We start from the raw sequence: 12,846 nt of genomic DNA on the forward strand, positions 1-12,846 counted from the left end.
TTTTAATTTTCTCATACACACACGCAAGACGGTGTGTGTGTGTGCGCACATGTGTAGATCCCCCGTCTCTCTCACATGCATAAATAGTATCCCCACTGTGTCCATGCACTCACACTCTCTTCCCTGCCTCCTACTTTCTGTCTTCCTGCTTCACACTCTCCTTTCTCCCCCTCAGCTGCCTGGCCACCCCCTTTCCTCCCTCTCCCCTTTCTCTGACATATCTTCCTTCTCCACTCTTCCTCCCTCTGCTCCCCACTATCTTCCCAATTCCTACATCACGACCCACTTCTCTATTTATCCAAGCCTGTCCTTCTATCCCTTCCTCTACTCGTCTCTCCATCCAGCCAATCCCTCATTCTCTGTTTCCTAATCCTGCCGAGAGAGACCCCAGACATCCGGTTCATCCGTCCCTCCCTTGTCTCAAAGCCCCCTCCTCTCTCTCTTTCCACCTTGTTCACTTTCTCTCTGGTCTACACAAGAAGGGCGAGAGTAAACGAAAAAAGGAGGAGGCAGAGAAATAGAGAGGTGCAATGAGCACGAGAGAGGGAGACAGAAGCTGGGGCGAAAGTGGCAATAAAATAAATGACTTGCACCTTGGAAAGGAGAGAAAAGATTGTGGAGGTGGTGGGGTGGGGGGTGGGGGGGTCAGGTTGAGAGCCGATTTAGCCAGCCACCCATGAAGCTGATTAGGCTGCCTGCGATCAGGAGGAACAGCTTTGCTTGTTAAACTTTTCACCTCTGCAAGCTCTCAGCCTTCACCGCGTTAAGGCCCCCCCCCCCCCCCCCCCTCCCTCTCTATCCCTCCATCCCTCCATCTATTGCTTCCCTACTCCTTCCGCCTGTTAGAATTTGAATGTGAATGCTGGCTGTGGTACCCATAGCAGGCTTAGCACAGGGGGCAGGCAGCTGCCCCTCCACGCCCAACCACCCCCTGGGCCTTCTGCTCTCACTCTCTCTGCCTCTCTCTCACTCTCTCTCTCTCTCTGGGGGGGTCACAGGTTCAACCACCGGCCAGTGCCTGGAGGGATGGCCACAGGAAGATAACGCACATGAAGGGCACTGGGGGAGTAAGGGAGGGACCAAGGAGAGAGGAAAGAGAGGCAGACACAAACAGTTTGTTCATATTCAACAAAAAGGAGAGAAATTGGAAAATGGTAGAATAAGAAGAGATGGTGTAGGGGCGAAGATCTCTTGCTTTCTCAGGACAGGGAAAGGAGTGATGAGACATGTGAAAGAGGAGTGTCAAGGGACAGTGTGAAGCAGAACCTCAGGTAGCCATTTAAATCACACAAACCTCCTATTTTCTGGGTGTTGTGTCATTGTGAACAATATCTACAAGAAATGTTCAAGACCACCACTTTCTCTGATTTTACACCTGTATATAACAACTTGTTACTACTTTTGTATGTATAGTAAAGGAATAGTTTCGGCTGTCAGTCAGCACTAACACACACTTGATGTGTTGCTACAGGTATTGGTGAGAAGATGAAATATGATTGAGGAACACCACGTTGAAGTCATGACGTAATTTACTTAATATAATAATCTACCAGGAATATGTTCTTGCACATATTTGATTGGTTAACACATTATTTCAATGAGGTTGCAGTGCGTTGCGACAAAAGTTGAACGCGAACTCCCGACAACGAAGGCGTATATCAACAACCTGTGCAAAATTTGGTGCAACTCGCCCCTAGGTGGCGCTATTTAATCCAAGAAAATTGTTCCTCTATAACCACAAGTCACACTCACATGAAACCAGTGCCGAATTCTTCAGCATGCTACCCTTACTACATGCACCAAAGTTGACCCAAATATACCTATAGGTGGCGCTGTTGGCGCCATTGACTTACATGCATTTTATATCTCCATAATCACAACTCCCATTCACACCAAATTTGGGTCAATTGTTCCCCATGGGGCTCTGATGACACCTGAAACATTTGGTGCACTTTGGCCAAAAGGTGGCGCTATAATCGAACCTCAAACACCCCATTCATTTCAATGGGATTTTCAACCAAAGGACATTTTGCAGGATAACTACGGCTCACTACATCGCACTTTGATAAACCTTACGTCTACGTGTTTGGGGGATGCTGCCGATTCCGATGGTATAGGACACGCCTCTGTGCGATGACGTTTTCATTTCGCGAAATCGCAAAAACTGGAAAACCTATTTTAATTAACTCCTCCGAAGCCACAAGTCCGATTGGCGCTAACAAATATTTGCGAAAACGCTAAAAACAGCAAGTATAACATATCTCAGGTATGGAAAGGCCGATCAGCACAAAACTTGAGGACCTTATGTGGCATGCCCCCCTGAGGGGCTGTGCAAAATTTGGTACAGTTAGCCCCTAGTTGGCGCTATTCAAAAAAATCCCATGCCCAGTTCGGCCAACAGGTGGCGCTAAAAGCGAAGCTCAAATCTCTCACTAAATCCCATTCATTCCTATGGCATTTTCAAATGCAGGACGTTTTGCCTCTGTTTGGAACGGCCCATCAACACCAAACGTGGGGACCTTATGCGGCACGACGTTGGGGCACCCGGGCCGACTCGCGCGCCCTCCGCGGGACCGGGGGGGGCGGCTCGCGCCGGGAGGCTTGGACCCCGCTTGCAACTGTTCTTCTAGTTATTTTTGTTTTTATTATTTAATTGTATTTTAAATTTACCTTTAAAGCACTTGTTTTTAAATGTACTCCATAAATAAATTTGACTGAACTTTTTTTGCTGGAGTCCTCCATGTCTGCACCCCCACTGTGTCAATGCAGTGGTCTTCGAAATGAATAGGAGACTTCTTTTTTTCATTTAATGCTGTCAGCATGTTCACAGCCTAACAACCACCCAAGTGAAGCTTTAAATACTCCACCATTATTACATGCTGTCTGCGGAGACACACTACACTGCATATCACGTGCCTTTATAACTGTGAACTTATTGTAGTATATGTGTCTTAATACAGCTGAATAAACCGAGAAACCTGGAGGGAGAGCTACCTCTATGCAGAAGTTAAAAAGACTACAGTCACATTCATTTGGGAATAATAATAAGATTTAAGACATCACTGCTTTATAACATCTATAATGTAGTAATTTTGGGGAATGCCACAAATGGCCTAATTTGTCAGGAAAACAGCACCCAGCTAGCATTAGAGTTTGTAATGTAACAAGGCATGAGTTGGATGATCACTTACATGCTGCTGATGGGACTGAATTTTGGGTCAGTCTGAGTTTCTGTTTGTTGTGAAGAAACCTTTTCACACAGTTCTCCCCTGTCATGGTCTCACCACACACGTACACACTCAATCACATGAGCAGACCCACTAAACTCAGTTTCATAAGTCTCATCTCATTTGGCCAGACGCTGAGCGAGCTGATTAGCTGGTGCGTGCCCAAACTGCCAAGTTTGCTTAAAAGGGCACATAGTGGGCACCGCATGGGTACCACACAAAGCTGTGTGTGAGAGAGAGTGACGGTGTTTGTGTGTATGCACGCTAGAGCTGGAACAATTAGTCAATCAATTGACAGGAAATGAATGGGCAACTATTCTGATAATCAATTAATCATTATTTCAAGCAAAAACACCACAATTGCTTTGTAATGCTTAAGGTCTTACATCACAGAAAGTTGAATATTTACTTTACTTTTGGTTTTGGACCATTTGTTAAAAACAAACATTTGAAAGAAATTGTGATGGAAATGTTTCACTATTTCCTGTGGTTTTATATATCAGATAATTAATCAATTAACCACAAAAATAACAGGCGGATTAATCAACAATGAAACTAATTGTTGGTTTCGGCCCTAATGCTCATATCACCACAGTGCCATGTGGCTTACTAAGCTATTGAAATCTTAATGGTACCTAACAAATTATTAGTATTATTGGACAGAAATCCTTAAGAATGTGATACATGTATATACGTGTATCCATTTGGTTTGACTGGCGGGCCTCAGAGCCACAAACCTACAAAGTATGATCAACAGCATTTTAATGACAAAAGGCATTAAAACGATTAAGTTCTATTGTTTAACGTGATGAGTCATTATTCGTTTACTCTTTATTTTTTTAAAATATGTATCCAGCGGCTGATGTGCAGCACACACTGTAATTACAATTAACTTAATTTAATTTTGTCATGTTGCAAGTATGGTTTTCTTAACAGGGTTTATAAAATAATGGTTCACAGAAAACAAACAATGCTTTATAGTTTGGGGGCATTTTTTGCATCCATGTTGTGATAACATGGTCAGCGTCTCAAATCCCTAGACTAAGAGGTAGAAATATTGAAAATACTTTTATAAAATATTCTACCAAACTGGAATATTGGATAAAGACTTTCTATAGACTTTTTAGTCAGTGTAGTTAATGCTTTATATGTTGTGTGTCTTTCAGATGCTGAGAGAGGGAAAAGAAGCTTATGATGAGAACATCCACTATCCTCTCCTCATCACGTTGACCAAAGGACCTCAACCTGTCAGTCACACTACTCAGTAAACCAAAACAAGTGAGCCCTCAGCTCTACAGAGTACTGCTCAACATATTTTTGGATATTGTGATGGATTGAGGCTACAGAGTCATGTCAATGCTGGGATCTAAATGAGGAGGAAGAATTGCAGTTTAAGAGCAGTATTAGAATAGAGTCGCGTTTGTCTCAATGTCAGCTGTTTAGTCAAATAGGCAGAGGAAGCAAATCAAGTTGTGGTCATATTTGAGACAGTTTTCATATTGATACAGACCGCTGAGAGGATTTATTATCAGATGATGCATGGCTTTGGAAAAATATTTGAGCGTGCCTGTTTTGCAGTTTGAAGTGTTGCTGAGGAACCACCTCATTTCCAAAGCAGTGGGGATACTTTCACTGTGGCTGAAGAGAAAGAAAAGGAGAGGCGCATATATTCCCACCTAGTATGTTTTAACCATTTGCCATATGCCAAATAATTACTGTCAGTCTCCAAAATAGTCACTCAGTCAGTCAGCCCTTTAATCAGTTGGCTTGTCATTCTGGTAGTTGACCAAACACTTAATCACTGCTCTTATCAGACAGTCACTCATCTCTTTGGTTAATCAGCCATCCCGGAAAGTGAACCACATGGCCAGCCAGTCAGGTAGCATGTCAGTCCTCTGTCAGCTATTCAATTACCTAACATGGCAGTAAATGAACCAGTTATCCAGTCACCATTCCAGCCAACAAGCTCCAACAAGTCAGTTGTTCAGTCAGTCATTTAGTTACATTGAAATTTCCTGAGTCAGTCCTACTGTAGATGTCAGTTATTCAATCAGTCGGCCCTCTTTAACTAGTCATTATTAAGCTGTGCCACTGTATTTCTGGCCCCAGCATGGAGTCCAGCTCTAATTCATTAACTATCACAGACTGTGGAGCAGCTCACAGTTTCCTGTGTGTTTCCTTTATTTCTCTTTGTTCCCTGCTTTCCTTGCTTCAGTTTCTTCTAACTCATTCCTCCCAGTCAGAGGTCAGTATTAAGAACTTCTTTTGTGCATTAATCACAACAGTGCATTAACACATTAAGACACGTTCAGACTAAGGATCAATTGTTGCTGCCCAGGAGCTACAGCTCGCATTGTACACAGCAACATCACCATGGATACAAGTAGTCCACAGTACATCACAATGTAATTTAATTTTACAAAGCCTTGTTGGTGTTATCATTCAAAAACAAACGTGTATACTATAACTCAGCCTCAGCTCTGTTGTGTCTGCTGTCATGAATCCTCCAGGTTGCATTGACTGCACTGGATATCAAACAGGTTTTGTAAAAGAAGTGAGGCTGTCGAGTCTGTTTGAGTTACCAGCTGAATATGTCGCTTCATTCAGCAACATTTAGCCACTTAAAGTGAGCCATCTGATTGGCAACAATCAGATCCTGTGGCAGCTGTGAAACACTGCAAAAAGCTCCTAGTCTGACCCCACCTTCAGGAAGGATGTGTGTTTAAAGAGAGATGGCGATTGAGAGAGAATACATGCACATACGTTGTAATGACTCTTACTACTTGGATTTATTGATAAGTAACCCCAGTACTGTGGAATATATAAAAAGTATGAAATGCTCTACAGAGCAGGATTTCTTTCCATCTTTTTTTGTCTTTTTGTAATGCAGATCACTCACTGGTCTCTTTCCCCCAATGTCCACTGGATGCAGACAGTCTGCTGCAGTTCTATTGTAGCTGGTGTTTAAATTTCTACTGGCTCTGTGACCGCAGCATCTCGGAGTTCATGCATGCCGGATGGGTCTATTTTTGAAGGATCTGTTTGCGACATTCACTTTTAAATGTAATAATGTCATGCCTAGATATATTAACAATTTACAGGGAAATTAATATTTAATGGTGCAATCCTTTGTTATTGATTTAGTCTTTACATATATACAGTGAAAAGGTATTTTCTTGTTTGTTTATGTCACCTCTCCTGTTAAGTATGTGAAGCAGGAGAAGGAGTGCTTTGGTTTTATTTCTGCTAATATACAATATTCAGAAAATACAGATACAATGATGGCCTGCTGCACCAGAAGAGTAACTCAAATGAGTAAAGTACAGCCACAAAGTAGTTGTTACCAGAATGATCACAAATGAGTAGGAAACGTGTTTTCTATATGCATGTAAACCCAAATAATTTCTGCAAACCAACTCCAAAAAAGATCTAAAAAAGACCACTTCAACAGCGGTCTGCCACATCCAGTGGACATCCGGGGTTAGAATGTGATTTCAAATTCATAAACTATGTGCAACCGTAGATCTTGAAAGTCACACGATCTCCTAATAGCCTCAAAAGCAAAAACTTTTCAGACCAATTGCTCGTCTATTTTCTGTTAGCATTTGTTCTATCAGCACAATTTACTGTATGACTCAGGGTTTTTTTCCCATGCATTCAGTTGTTTCTTGTTAATTGTGATATGAAGAAATGCAAGTATCAGTGGGTCTCTTAAGCCTAAAGTGGTACTTATCACTAGTAAGGTGTTTCCATATTTCACTGTGATCCATTACTGTATACAACAGCCAAGAAGCTATGCAGTATCTCCCAGTGGCTGCTGTTTACATTCCTCACGTTGAAAAAATAATCCACCTTCAGAAATAAGAGGTATTCCCTGTGTAACTACTCAGAAAAGTAAATTTAGCAAGTTTTATCAGTGGTCTCAATGCTTTGAGGGCTGAAATTGCATTGCAAAAACGTTCCCATTGCAAAGGTTTAGAAGTGTGTTTAATGAAGTTTTTATCTGCAGTTTGCTGTATACTTTTGTATCTGTGGGCTAACAAAGGGGAAAAAACATCCAACGAACTGTGACTGCGTACAGTGACTTTATCGCTGCCTACTGTGACATCACCACCACTAACAGTGACGTGATTTTACAGCACACTGTTTACTGTGACATCCACACTGCGTTGCTGCTTCTTGCGACATCACTGCAGCTATTAGTGGTAAAATCTTCAATTGGTGCACTCCGATCTGCTGTGATGACACGTTTTCACACGGTGATGTCGTCATGTCTTGTTGTGATATTAGTGCTGTATGCTATGACACTAACCACTTCTCACTGTGACATCAACACACCATGAGATGGTCATGTGGTTTTTATTTTGATTTGTTGACTAATAACATAAATAGTGAAAAATCCAACAGTTATAGGCATAGAAATGACTGTATGGTGGCATGTCTCAGCAAGGATTTTATTTTGATTATTATCTGATTATCAGAAGTGTTGGTCAATTGCAGATCATGTCCACACTAATCCAGATAAATTTCAAATTTCAATTTCTTTCTGTCCAAAATGAACATAATCCCCCCCTAACCACAACAAACAGAACTTCAACAGAAAAACAGAAAATTCTCCAATTTGGATAAAGTTGAAGCTGCTTCAGTAGCATTTCACTAGAGACATTTTCAAAAATATTGATTTATCCACTTTAGTGTGGACATGGCCTCATATAGTCACTTTCCCTCTGCTGTATTGTATTCAATGGGTTGAATGTTGTTCTTTGCAGTCTATGGGTGGGTGATTTTTTTTGGTTAATGAGTAAAAATAAATACAGTTTCTTTGACAAATTTGGGACTCTCGACTCTTTTTCTTTGTAAATTGTCCCAAAATGTGCAATGGACAATTTAATACATCCACTGTAACTATGGCATTATTTCATTAACAAAACCTCAAAACTATAACTATAACTGATTCGTATATTTGTCATTAATAAATTCTTATCATTGGGAGCTGGCTGACAAAGCTGCTTGTGAAAAATGTGCATGTGCGTTCCAATATTAAAAATCCAGAGTCAAATGTTCACAGATGTAATAAAGTTTCCTTCAGGCCCAGATCGGCTGTGGCCTGTGTTTCAAATACAATGGCCTCCTGCAGGCTAAGCTGGTTCCAGACAAGGTAACACACACACGCGCACACACACACACATCAAGCCCAGTCAACAGTGTGCTACCCCTCTACGGGAAGAAAAGAGAGAGGGATAAAGGAGGGAGGGAAGGCAGTACACAGCAGCTAATCCTGCAGGCTCACTCTTCTGTTTATCAGTCAGAAGGAGGGAGGGAGAGTTAGCAGAAGGGGAGGGACCAGCGAGGCCTCCTGATCTGTCCTTTGATATTTTAAAGAGGTCTGTTCTGTCCTCACCAACACTGTCGGAGAGACAGAGAGAAGAGATAGAAAAAGCTGCAAACAGAGGCAAAGAGAGGGAGAGAGAGAGAGGCTGGAAAAAGACAAGAAGGCAGAGGAGGAGGAGAAAAAAGAAATGGGACAAGACACACTGAATGGCTGGAAGGGAAGGGGAAGTGAGACAGCGGCAAATGCGGTGAAAGTAGATGGAAACAGCGGGGAAAAGCTTCAGCGGTGAAAGAAAAGAGAAGCTGACTGAGAGACTGAGATTAACTGGCAGAGTGAGTGATCGAACTGAGAAAAAGAGAGAGACAGAGTGCTCCCGGCTCGACACAAGGGCCCCATTAACTTGACCACTTGCCCTTTGCACACAAAGGCAGGGCCGGCCCACTGCCCCTCCCACCCAATTATCCACGATTAGGCTCAGTGCACTGTGTCAAGATGGAGAGGGAAGGAAAAGAGGAGAGGGGAAGAAAGGCGAGCACAAGGAGGAGGAAGAAGAGGACAGAGGGAGTAAGGGAAAGAGAGCAAGGACTGGAAGGAAGTGAGGGGTTGTGTGATGAAGGTTGACAAAATTGTTAACATGGAAGGGGTTTAAACATTTGATTTAGCACCCTCTATGTAAATGAGTGTTCTGTGGCTTACTAGAGCTCAACGCACAGTGTCCCCTGGAAACTTCTGCTTCTATGACTTGCAACTTGCCAGTATTTGCTTGTTGTTTGCAGTGTGTTTTGATGTATCGTGTGTTTTGACAAATTGGTGGCTTTTTTAAAATTTATTCGCAGATTTGTTTCTAATTGAAATATATGTGTTGTCAAAGGGGGGAAACATTTTTCCTCAGTTGCTTGCACTTACATTTGCATGCGTTTTCTTGAATATCCACAATAAGAAATCTTTGAGACACTCTGGGGCTGTAAATACAACAATGACATAATATTATCTTATGAAGTTTATATGTTGAACGAAACATTAGCATTAATTTGAAGTTGTGTTTCTGGCCTTGTGACCAATATTCACTTTTCTTTTAGCTCTATTTAGGTCTCTACCAGCTCCTGAGGGAAATATATGGGTGTTTTGCAGCTAAATGCTTCACTAACTTTGTCTGCTGTTTGGTGCTGAGGAGGTAGTGTACAGCGGGTTTATCAGAGCTTATGTTAGGCTTAGGTTCTTAGTGAACTAAAACAGTGTGAGCTACCCCTTTCACACTTAACAGTCATTTGATCCACTGTATATAAAAATACTAAGTCAAGCAACTTATAAGTACATCAAGATATCTTGGCCACTGTAAATTACAAGTGTATATAAAAATGCAAAAAGAGAGAAACTTTAATTTTAAACTTTTATTCATCTTTTAAAAAGCAGATGTGGCAGCTGGCAACCAATATATACCACATATATACACATGTGTAAGCTGATACAGCAACATGCAAACAGCTCCAGGATGCAAATACACATAATCAAATGCCTAACAAAATGTTCTTACCACACTCAGCATGGCCTCAGCTACAGTCCATTCATGTTTTGTCATGTTGTGCTTTGTTGATACTCTGCTGCCAGCTAGCTGGCATCCCCAGGGCCTTGGGCTGGTTGACACGGCAGCATGGCACACCACCACTGACAGCTAACACACACACACACACATGCATGCTGTACTGTGTATCAAAACAGTATCTGCCTTCCCTTTGACTGGCATGTTTTTGGTGCCATAATTCCTGCAGCTTACAAAAAAGTCTTAACACCTCTTAATTTTTGTTTTTTTAAGTACAAGGTCAAAAACATAGGTATTTAATTTGATCTGGGCCAAATGGATTGACTGTTTTTGTTGTTTTGTAGCATTTGTATTTAATTTAATTTACTGTAATGGCACAACATTTCTTTTGATGGTATCAAAAAGGTCTTAAACTGTGCAGATAATATATTCAGGCACACACTCACACTCAATGACATACAGATGGTATGTGCCAGGTAGGCTCAGGTAGTCAACTACACCTCTGACTGCTTGACTTCCACACATTTACAACTATGGACTACAATGGGCCATATGTTTCAGTGCATATACTGTATGTGTGAGCATACACTGTGTGCATCTGACAGCCCAACATGTTTACATGTCCGCTGCTCTATTTTGTAACCCCCCCCACCCCATCGCCACTTTGTCCATCGCCCAAAATCTCTCAAAACCTTTCAAGCCTTTTCCTCTCTCTTCTCCTCCTCAAGGCAATTTGAGGAGGGCTTTTTAAATGATCCGCTCATTATCGGTAGTGGAGTCACTTTGGTTTTTCAGCTCTGTCTGCTTGCCTTCCTGCTCCCCCCCCCCCCCCCTCTTTATCTCTCTGTGTTTTTTAAGGGGCTTTTTCTGCTTGCCCCCCTCCCAACCCACACCCCCTCCCACTTCTCCCTCCAGAATGGCTTTTTGGTTCGTGTTTTTGTGCTCATGAAGTGGAATGCAGCAAAGTCCCTGAGAGCATTTTTCCTTTTTTTATTTTATTTAGAAAGCCATCGAGTATGAGTTGACATGGCAGAGTGGGAGCTACCCCCACCTCCCACACGCACACCACATTCACAATACCCAGCGCTGGCCTTGACAACAATAATGTTTTCCATTACAGGAGAAGGAATAGGGAAATATGTGGAGGTGGAATTCTTTGGTATTAAAGTAGTCACCTGGAGCAAGGTGGAATAGGATACTGTCTATACAGAATGGGAAACGTGCATTTATTATTGTGTATCTTAAAAAAAGAAAGCTTTTGTCACTTGTATACGTTGCTTTACAGACATAAACACACAAAGCAATTGTGTGTTGCCTCCCATCTGTTCTTTCGGAGGCTTGCCTAGCTCCATAGGCTGCTTGTTAGTTATCCCCATTTACCTGTTCAGTTCCTCCATCCCTAATGCCCATTCAACCTCCATCTGGATATGCAGGAGGCTAAGTTCACCGACTGACTTATTAGCTTACAGACTGGAGCGGGCTGAGGTCAATCTGGAGGCTGGCAATGTGTGAGCACACACATGCACATTCACACAGTACAGTGATGCTTACACATGAGCTTATAGCAATAGGCTGCTAATTAAGGGGGCTATGCTGTTGACGAAAGCACTCAACTTATCACTGATTAGGTCAAACTGGGTGGAAGCGAGAGACACAGAGAGAGAGGAAATGGACTGCGAGAAATATGTAACGACACAAGTGGTTTGTCTTGGTTGAGAGTCCTTCCTATAAATGTTGACAGTCTCTTGTGGCAGTGTTTACCCTACTTTTTAATGGCAAAGGGGCGACATTCGCCACTGTAGGAGCCGCGCTGAATTAACACCTGCCTCTCTGCATACAAACAGCTCCTTTCTGAGCTATTGTCTGCCTTTGACTTTGTCATTCAGTTAATCAGTGAGGCCAGTCTGAAACAGCTAGTTTTTCAGCCAGCCACCAAATCTTTACATTTAATAGTATAACCAATAAGTACATTCAGCAATCAAACAAGCAGCAAGTTGTATTGTTCAAACTGTTTTCTTTTCATTTTATTATGTATTTTTGTCCCATTATTATTTGATAAATTAATTAAACTAGGCTTTGGTGATATTCAACTTATATTTTCAATGAAAAAAACTCTTTCTGTGGCCAAATTTCTAAACCGGCGGGTGCTAAATGAATTTCTACACAGTGCATTGCCGCTAATGCCAACATTTCCTACTGTTGCAGCTTCACATTAAAAGCATTTAAATGAAACACCATTAAAAGCAAACACCAGTTGACTTTTATTATGAAGTAGTCAAAGGAAATTCAGTGTGTTTGTCAGTAAGATTGACACTGACCATTATCGTTCATGAAAGATGCGTCTGACAACAGTAATTTATTGACAGCGGTTCAGTTGCAACAAGAAGGAACAGCCACAGTCAGCTGAGCTGTAAGATGAACAACCTTCAACCTGTCAGCAAGGTAACCAACTCCTTTCACTTTCACTGTTCGCAGGCTCATGCAGTGTGCAGCATAAAATCAGATTATGGTTGCTCACAGAATGATGGAAAAAGGCCAATTATTGTCTCACTATTTAATTAAAATGACAGCACTTTCTGTCACCCCTAGAATTTTGGTACCTGTAGTATTAAATTACATTTGTTGTCACCAACAGTAACTATATTCCCAAATCAACTGCAACTGAAATCTTAGGGACTGCCGCTTTGTAAAACATGTAACATGTAACATGTAAAATGTGCCAAAGGTTGGGTGAGCATTCCTATGGA

The 12,846-nt window shown here is 41.8% G+C and overlaps 1 protein-coding gene across 1 annotated transcript in view; it reads left to right on the forward strand.

The window, feature by feature from the left end:
* The window catches only part of camkmt (calmodulin-lysine N-methyltransferase), a 111,949-nt gene extending 103,892 nt beyond the window's left edge, over positions 1–8,057 (forward strand). Inside the window, exon 11 of the mRNA XM_038737597.1 lies at positions 4,394–8,057. Coding sequence (XP_038593525.1) covers positions 4,394–4,495 — 102 coding nt within the window. The 3' untranslated portion in view covers positions 4,496–8,057. The remainder of the gene's footprint in view (positions 1–4,393) is intronic.
* The last annotated feature ends 4,789 nt before the right edge of the window (positions 8,058–12,846 follow it).

This window comes from Micropterus salmoides, unplaced genomic scaffold, assembly GCF_014851395.1.
Source record: "Micropterus salmoides isolate LMB-PRFRI ecotype aquatic unplaced genomic scaffold, ASM1485139v1 Ms_hic_scaffold_22, whole genome shotgun sequence".
NCBI classification, from domain to species: Eukaryota; Metazoa; Chordata; class Actinopteri; order Centrarchiformes; family Centrarchidae; genus Micropterus; species Micropterus salmoides.